The 9,413-nt window shown below is 42.4% G+C and overlaps 1 protein-coding gene across 2 annotated transcripts in view; it reads right to left on the bottom strand.

The window, feature by feature from the left end:
- Positions 1-645: 645 nt before the first annotated feature.
- The window catches only part of PRMT8 (protein arginine methyltransferase 8), a 188,835-nt gene continuing 180,067 nt past the window's right edge, over positions 646-9,413 (bottom strand). For both annotated transcript variants that reach the window (XM_077266494.1, XM_077266493.1), the window contains exons 9-10: positions 4,022-4,143; positions 646-1,207 (exon numbers count right to left, since the gene is read on the bottom strand). In XM_077266494.1, coding sequence (XP_077122609.1) covers positions 1,124-1,207; positions 4,022-4,143 — 206 coding nt within the window. In that variant the 3' untranslated portion in view covers positions 646-1,123. The remainder of the gene's footprint in view (positions 1,208-4,021; positions 4,144-9,413) is intronic.

Here is a 9,413-nt window from a genome sequence, read left to right as displayed (position 1 = left end):
ATCCTTTTTTGCAAACCTGTTCATGATACATTTATCAACACACTGTTGACTTATTCTAGGGGAAACCAATTTGTTTCTGAAGTAAGCTCTAGACTAGTGAACATACTGGAACTCAAGGAGAGCAAAACATATTTTTAGATAGATTATATCTATACGCAAACTATATGTAAAATGTGTCCATAAGCATTAAAGTATTTGCTTGGAACTTTGAATAAAGACAGGGTGAACACAATAAAACTATATAAAATCTATTTTTTATTTATAGAAAGGATTACTTATGATAACAAAAAAAGCAAAAATTATTCAATTTAAATATTTTATGTTCTATTGTTTATATTAAATGTAAAATATAAGTTTTTTTCCAATTTTATTGCATTGTTTTATGTGCAAATAAATTATGTTCCCCTTTTGTATGTGTATAGATTTTAATAAATCACCTGATGTTCTATTTGTGGCTTATTTATAAAGTAAGACCAAGCTGCACTTTACTTCACCTTCAAATTTTCAACTTTTTTACAAAAATTTTATCTGAACTTCTTACAGTTCATCTCCATCTTTACTTTTCAAAGGCCTAAAATCTTCGGAATTTTTTTTCCATAACATCTTTAAAATAATTGGCTTTAAATACAGAGCACCAAATATTCTGATTTCCTGCAGCCACCACTAGAGGGAGCTCAGGAGCATATTGTATACTTTTTCTTGAGCTCCCTCTAGTGGTGGCTCCTGACAGCCAGTATATTAAAATAGGAGAAAATTGGCATGCTGATCCCAAGCGATACAATGAACACCCCCTTGTTTAATCCCCCCAAATAGAACGTAGACGTTTCATAGTATTTTATCACTTTATTGCCATAATACAAGCATCTCAAAATCAAACATTCCCATCAAGGACTTCAAACCACGACTGACGCCATTGAGTAATATACATGGAATATTTGCTCATCTCATTTATTAGTTACTTCCAACACAAAGAATTCATGACAATATGAATTTTTTTTAATTATTATTCATCTCCTCTTGTCGTGAAGCTGATCTGTCTTTCCAGTGACCGATTTCCTTCTTCAGAAGTATCGGCGGCTTCAAGTATGGCAGGTAGAGGGGTAACGAGACTCGGTCTCTTGTTCTAGCGCATTTTGTAATCGTGAGATATAGAAGCTTCGCACAACTGGCCTTTGAAATCCAATTCTACCGTGAAATCCAGATCTCGCTGTAAAGAATAGCAAATGTATTAGTTTCTGAGAATGGTGACCATTGACATGATTTAGGCTAAGGTCTCATGTGCGAGGCTGTATTACAGATCAGTAATACGCTGTCTACAGCTCAACGTCGGACAGAGTCAAACCTTAACCCTTCTCCACCTTGGGATTTTCCATTTTTGCCTTTCCGTTTTGCTCCCCTTCTTCCCAGAGCCTTAACTTTTTTATTATTTTTCTGTCAATATTGCCATGTGAGGGCTTGTTTTTTTGCAGGACGACTTGTACTTTTGAACGACACCATTGATTTTACCATGTTGTGTAGTTTAAAAAACGGCAACAAAATTCCAAGTGCTGTGAAATTGCAAAAAAAAGTGCAGTTCCACAATTGTGTTTTTTTTTCACCATGTTCACTAAATGCTAAAACTGACCTGCCGTTATGATTCCTCAGGTCATTACGAGTTCATAGACACCAAACATGTCTAGGATCTTTTTTATGTAAGTGGTGAAAAAAATCCAAAGTCTGTAAACCCCCCCGTGATCCTGTGACGGGACGCCGATGGGTGGGATTAGTGACACATGTTAAATGCCACTGTCAGAGATTGACATTTTAACAGCGGCGGGTGGATCGCGATTAGGGGCAAATGACAACTGATTGAATCAGCTGTCATGTGCCCTAAAAGATGTGGGATCCTGCGCTGAGCGTGAGGCGGTCTATGACGTACATATACGTCATAGGTCGTAAAGGTGTTGATTTCCCAGAAGATCATGTCTCCTCACTCTGTCATGCCAGGCTTGGCTTGTCACTCTCCACGAAGAGAAATGTTGCCCCTTAGACCCCAGCAGGTCTCCTGGGCACTAATGAAACCTGCAGCTCTTCTGGACGGTTCCTATGTGTGATGTTAGGATGCCCCTTATGTTGCCACTGACCACATTGCCCCATGATGTGATACTTATCACGAGACCCCATATGATGCTTATGCTTTGAATTACTGGATTTCTAAGCCTTGACAATGTGCATTTTAATATTGCATCATCGTCTCGGATTAGCTGTGGATTTCCCACAGAGCAAATCAAAGCTGTAAGTCTACGGTGAACATCTTTATATTATAAGTGGATATTATTATACCGCTATGTCCTCTGTATGGGAGCGTCTCTTCCGTTGACGGTCAGCAGATACTATAAAATTATTCTCCTTCCTTCATGTCAGAGATCAGCATGACCAATGAGGTGCATGAGCATTTGTAGAGGAAACGCAATGCCAGCAGCCATGTACCGCTCGCTGCATCCTGCCTACTGAGCAGCAATATCCTGTAATAATTACCTTTTTTTATAGGTAATCATTTATTTTTCTTGCCCAGAGCTGGGGCATACATAAAAGAATTTGCCCCTTTTTTGGGCAACGCACACTTAACAATTTTTAAAAAGGAGAAATCAAGAGTTGCCAATTTTGTATAGAATAAACACACTCCTTTTGCACTCACTGAATATGAACCTTGATCGTTAGGACTGGAGATGAGAAATTCTAAAAAAATTTGATTCGGTTTCTAGTTGGCTAAAATAAATTCTTTTGATTTGTTGCAAGTGAATCGGAAGTGACCCATTAAGGTGTTTATTGTTACCCCAAAGCATAATTAAACACTGAGGTCCGGGAAGGGCTTAGAAAATAATAAAAGATTACACTTTGTCCTGGGCTTACCCCCCATGTGTCCTACTTTGGCAGCTCCTCGCTCGTTACTCTGTTCTTCGCTTGAGATCTTCTTTTGATCTCTGGTCTTCTCTTCTGTTCCACCGGTGCTGCCTTGGCCTCAAACAATTACCAGTGCCAACGTAGGTCACTGACACACGTCGTTCCCCACATGAAGGTAGCAGGACAGATGGGTGCGTATAATCTTTTATTGAATTTTAACCTCTTCCTGGCTCATAAAAGAAATGTAAGTATCGAATTCCGAAAAACTTGTGACAAATCCAATTTGCTTAGAATCAATTTCTTCATCTCTAATTTGGCCTAAAGTTGAGCAAAAAGATTTACAACAATTGAGTTTAGCAGCCTCATTGTTAGGCCCTGGCCATCTCCTACTTCCTGGTGCCTCTTTTGATTAGTTGAGGCTCCGGGAAGGCTACCGATTAAGCCACTAGACCAGGGTCTTACTAATCTTTTTGCTCAACTGTAGACTGAATCTTAAGCTACGCACAAGGAGCGATGTTTTCTTCTGTGTTGTCCGGGAGTTTTGACAACTCTTCCAGTAGCCCGGGAGGTCTCCCTTTTATCCCAAAAAAGTTTGCAAGTATGTGCCGCCATAAATGCGTAGAAAAAGGAGGGTCCGGTGTTAGGCGAGGCTCCTATTTCCCATTTTTCCTGTATCTTGTATCCTATCTCTCATCATTCGTGCCTACAGAGATGAAGAAGACTGATTTCTACTGGTGAGGAGGAAAAAAACATGGGATAATGGACCACGGTCACACTGTCTCATCAGAAGATATTCTTGTGGTCCAAGATTCCAACACGATTTAGAGTAATTAATATAAAAGGGCTTCAAATGTCCATTTGGAGATGACTTTGGGGCGTGTAGGATTTATTTCTCATGAGCTCATCACAAAAACCTATTTGATATCCATGACCCAATCGAAAGTGAACATGTTCTGTATAAATGCTTAGAAGAACCTCAAAGATTTTGGTGGCCCAAAAAGTCCTAGTCTGATGTTAAATAGGGCAAACATTAGCTGGGGTCTCTATCCGATGCAGGGTCCCAGAAAAGCTCCAATGAAGACTTCTAGCTACATTCTATTATACTTCAGTAGATGAGGAAGATAGGCACATAACTTACGATGTTGTTAGCATTTGGTTTCATAGATATTGTTCCATACAGTTCTTCTCCTCTTCGTACAGTCAGGTAATCTTCCAGGTAGAATACAGTTTGCTTCCAGTGTGTATATGGAGCATCTGGCGCTGAGGAAGAAAATGACAAAAACATCAAAATTGATTGAAAATAGACATAATTTCTTCATTATAGAAAGTACAGTATCTGCGAAAAAAAAAGTGTAACCAGGGGGAGATTTAGGTTGGTGGTGGAAACTTGACCAAATATTAATTGAAACCCTACCTAACGTAGTCTAGAACCTCAGCTCCACCTGCAACATAGGGGAAAAGTATGGTATATACAGAAATAAGTGAGCCCGAGACTACTTTAGATGACTTAGAAAGCAAGAGAATATATTTTATTCTTTACTCTTTTTAGGCCATGCCACCAAAGAGTCCCTTTTACCAGTCCCCTAAATGTGTGAACAGGCACCAAGGCTTGGTGACATGGAGAGGAACACTTTGACAGAAAAGGGCCTTGCTAGGTCTCTAGAACAAAAATACTTGCTGAATTTTAAAAGATTAATAGATACTGTAGATACTGCAGATGCTACTGCTTTATATAAAACAACATCTACAGCTCTCAAAACAGTCGCCCCCCTCACACATACCAGAAATCACACCATCAACAGGCAACCCTGGCACACCAACCTTACTAAAGAAATGAGGTAGGTTTCCAGGGTTGCTGAGCAGAGATGGAAAATATCCCATTCCATTTAGCACTTCTGTAATGGACATGGTCCAAGGAGAGCCTGGAGGGGCGTGACAAGGTAGACGGCCACCAATAGTGTCGGGAGAAATGAGGAGAGCCGCCTTCTTCTGTCCAGCATGGCCAGCTAACTTAGACGAGTGACCCCAGAGAAGGACCCGTTTCCTATCAGGTTCAGCAACATAAGTCTTTCCAGAGCAGAGATGAGACAAATCCAATAGAGAGACAAGATTAATTTTGGAGGGCTCAATGGTGTATTGAAGCTCCTCTTCCTGGTCAGAAGACAGAAACGATCTGGAGAGTATGTCTGCCTTGAAGATCTAGTAAACCACATTCCGTATAGGGAAGAGGTCCAGGCTAGACTTTATTTCAGTTCTAGGCTGCCTCTCTCTCCCAATCTTTTCTGATATTTTTGTGATCTTTGGTGCTAATAGGGTTAATGTGAGCTGCACTAATTATCATATCTCAGCAGGGTTTTGTTCTGGGTCATCTCCTGATGGTGTTATCACCTGCTCCTCTCCCCCCCCCACTAATTAGAACTTGTGTTGTTCCTTTCCACCACAGAGTCTTATTCTTAGTGTCCCTGCCCATGCTTAGAGGAATGCGTATGAGCCTCTGAGGTGCTCCATTCATTCTTCTAGAACATCAAAATGCAATAGAAGGTCTTGTTGTTCCAGATCCTCTCGGTTGCATTCTTAATCAGCTTGTTCCTGCAGTTCTTATGACTTGGGCAGGTTGGAACATCATTGCTAGAGGAGTCGAACGGGCAGGTATGGGGCAGACCAGTCCCTCATGGTCCTGGACCTTCCATCAGGATTCCTTCAGGTTCCTTCATCTAGCGGTGAGTTCAATCTCATGGAAGCTTTGGGTGCAAATGAGAGGGGAGGGGAGTTAGCATCAGCCCTACGGGCTTTACTGTCTTGGCTAGAACCATTAAACCCCCCTAATTCCTTTAAGCAATCCCATAATGCTGCGACCACTCTCTGTTCTGGTATTCATCAGGAAGCATTGTTTTTTGGGGATTATCCTTTTAGGTGCTTACTTAGACAATGAGACAAAGAAGGAAATATGGGTTAATCAATATGCAGACATTGGTCTTTAATTTAAAACATGATAGACAAGGATTGCAGGTCTACCCTTGAAAGATCAATGGCTAGAAGAACTAAGGTTGCTAGAACCATGAGTAACTGGTTACAAGCGTTCATGGTTCTCGGTTGCGCCTCGGCCAGCTGCACTCTTTGAAGTGTTCAGCGATCCCAAATATGTGTATTTTTTATTGTTTTATTTTTAATGAAGCAAAGAGGGCTAAAACTTTCGTGTTTTTTCTAACTTTTTTCATATTTTATACTTTTTACTGTGTTTAATAGTCCCCTCAAGGGTCTTGAAGCTGCGATCAACTGATCGTTTGTACTATACATAGCAGTGCATTAGCATAGCGAAAATCACGCTCTATGAATGCCGGATCAGGCTGGCTTTCACAGGAGAATTGTCATGATAAGCACGGGGGTTTTCAGCAGACCCTCGGCTATCATGGAAACCCATCAGTGCCCCACAATCACATCACAGATGGTGGGAGTGTGGAATGACGTATCCCATTTCGTGGCGTGTTAAATGCTGCTGCTCTGCTCCACCAGCGGCTGTTAAAGGCACATAATGGCTGATTAAATCGGCCATCATCTGCCCGCATCAAAGTCAAGGAGTCGGCATATGACGTAGCAGTGCATCATATGTCGGCAAGTGGCTTAATCGAGATTTCGTTAACTAGTCATCTCGAGTCAGACATAGCAAATGTAAGAAATATCATGGACATATCTACTAGGACTCTTCCAGGGCAGCTCTTGATTGCGGCGCCCAGTGATGAGGGTCCCGAAAAAACTCCTTCAAGAATTATGGCCCAAATTTCCAAAACACTGTTCCCATTCTTACTATCTTTGTTAACTTTTACTGTCGGCACCAAATATATTTTCTGTGGAAGGACAATCATCCTGATCTGTATTCCAGACGCAAGTAATATCTAATTCAGGACTTTAGGCGGAGATGTTGACGACGTTGACAGGGGTCTTAAGAAACGAGCTTCCAAATATCCGTGTCTGCTCTTTCCCTAATATTGTGACAGCTTGCAAATTGAAACTGAAAACCTTTTTCTAACGCAGCCATTCTGGAGAAATCACATTATTGAAATCGGGGCTCGAGTTAAATCACTTACATATGAATGTGAATTGAAACCAATCACTACAAAATGTGTTTCCTCCAGAAATTCAGCCGAAGCTTCGCCTCAACCTGGACGTGAATGATCCGGACTAATAACAAGAGTTAATGGATAAATTCAGCCACAGAAATGGAAATATGTATTACTTACTTACTTCGGACATGTTTGGGACATTTTTGAAGAGTTTTTTTTTTTGCACCATTTTTTTTTGGTGCAGATTACATGCGTAATTGACCTGTCTGCTGCCTTTTTTAAGTGTTTTTTTTTTGCGCTGGCTCAAGGCTTTCCATAGGTGCAAAAACACAAAAAAAATGGACATGATGCAGATTTAAAAAAAAATGTTTCAGTTCTCAAATTCAATCAGGAAAATAAAACCCAAATGTCTGTGCAGCGCCCCAGAGTCCTGGTCGTTGCAGTACTGTGGCTCCGCCACTATGGGGAGCTATGGTGCGTCCGATGGCACTGAAGGAGTTCATCTGATCAGGTATCACAGACACCAATACATTTCACAGCCGGGCCTCCGGGGGGAGCTAAGGGTGCTATTCATTAGGCCACTCCCCACCATAGTGGGTAAACTGGGGGTCAGGCAGGAAGTTAGATCAGAAAGCTGACTGGGTTGGAACCAGGCAACACCTTGTGGCAGAGGGTGTTGTAGGGGAAGATACAGTAGGGTCTCTGTCAGGGGTGGGATCCTGACAGAGGCTTGGCAACGAGAACGAACGTAACGGGACCGTGCCTGCTCCGGGTAGCGGCGGTGCCCAAGAAAGGATTAGAAGAGAGATAGATTGTGCTGAGTGAGAAACGGGATCACGCAAAGGAGAAATACCAGTAGGAGTCGTGCTGTAAGACCGAAGCAACATCCTACTGAGGCGCAATACCGGTGGCCGGAACGCCGAGGGAGTAGAATAACATTCAGCTTCAAGCAATACTCCAAACAGCGGCAGGACAGTCAGTCTCAGGCGGGCTGTCTAACTCAAATCACCTATGAAGTCTTGGGAGGCAATTGTGGGAGAGGGGCGTCTCTAGGGTCCCGGAAGAACTCCAGGCCTACCCGTCAAACGGGTGCCGTTCCTACCCGAACCTCAGGGAGGGACGGAGGATTAGCAGAACATCATCTAGTCGAGTTGTGAGGGAACATCAGAAACAGACACAACAGTTGTGGGGTACTTTCCGTAAGCACAGCAGGGAAGGACTACAACACATAGCGCTAGGGGGAAGGCACAGATTTCCTCCTGTGAAGAGAACTCTGGAAGTGTCATTGGACCGGCCGGACTTGCGCAGCCTGGTGAGCCGTATTCTGGATTGAGGACCCAGAGATCTTCAGTAAAGAGGTAAAGAGACTGCAACCTGGTGTCCTCATTATTTACCGCGACCTGCACCCCACAACTGCACCGTTACAACACCACTTATAGCACCGGACGTCCCCCACTGACAGACAGGGCCACGGACCGGGTCTAGCCACCGTGACAACCCCAGAACTGAGACTCAGAGGCCCGGCTCCGGGTACCCCTCGGCCCTGCGGCGGTGTGGGGGCGCTCCATCTGCAATAAAAAAAAGCTGCAAAAAAGCGTCGATTTAGGGTTATGTTTTCATGTTGCGTTTTTGACGCCTTTCCACCAAACTGAAAGAGTTTTCATGCACACACTACACTATTTTTTTCCTGGCATATTTGAAGCAGGTCCAAATCTGCAGAATGTAATTTCTTTCGGCAATTCTTCAGTGTTTTTCACCTAAAAACACACACTAAAAATGCTTGCAAAATTGAGATAAAGGCACACCTTTTTATGAAAGGTTTTTCCTACCAGGAGAAACATTTTTGATGGAGAAATTTTTGCAGAAAATACTTAAGGTGTGCACATACCTTAAGTTTCTTTGTTCTCGCCTCCTTTGAACGAACCGCTAAAGCTGTAGTCCATTAGTGGCCACTGATTGGATGCAGTGCTTGTGATGACACAGCATAAATCTAGTTACTGGTGCGGGGGTGAATTATTCTTAATTATGCCAGACTTATTGTTCCTTTGTTCAGTAGGTCAAGGCAGGGACATGAACCACTGTTTCATGTGAGACTGCCAGTTGACCCTTGCTGCATGTTAATTTGTTGAATGCCTGCTGATTACATATTGCATCAGCCCAATGTGGTTTACTAGTCTGCACAACTTGGAGGACAAATATGCAGTCTAATTGAACAATCAAAAAAGGAGGGATTACCTCCACCCACCTTAGCAAAATACTGTGGGAGAATGTCCTGAATGAGAGGTGAGGTGTTCAATACTTATTTCACCCGCTGTATATATCGTACTGTGTTCAGAGTAGAGTTGTATTTGTTTGTGTGTTTGCTATAGCGTTGAAGTCACAAAGACCTGCGCCTGATCCACAGAAACCACAGATCAAAGGCATTTCTATTATCCCTAGTAAGTACTGTATGATTCTATTATTTGGGTA

This window comes from Ranitomeya variabilis, chromosome 5 (genome assembly GCF_051348905.1).
Source record: "Ranitomeya variabilis isolate aRanVar5 chromosome 5, aRanVar5.hap1, whole genome shotgun sequence".
In the NCBI taxonomy this organism is placed as follows: Eukaryota; Metazoa; Chordata; class Amphibia; order Anura; family Dendrobatidae; genus Ranitomeya; species Ranitomeya variabilis.
The sequence above is the reverse complement of the archived record's forward strand: the minus strand, read 5'-3'. Positions and strand labels throughout refer to the sequence as shown.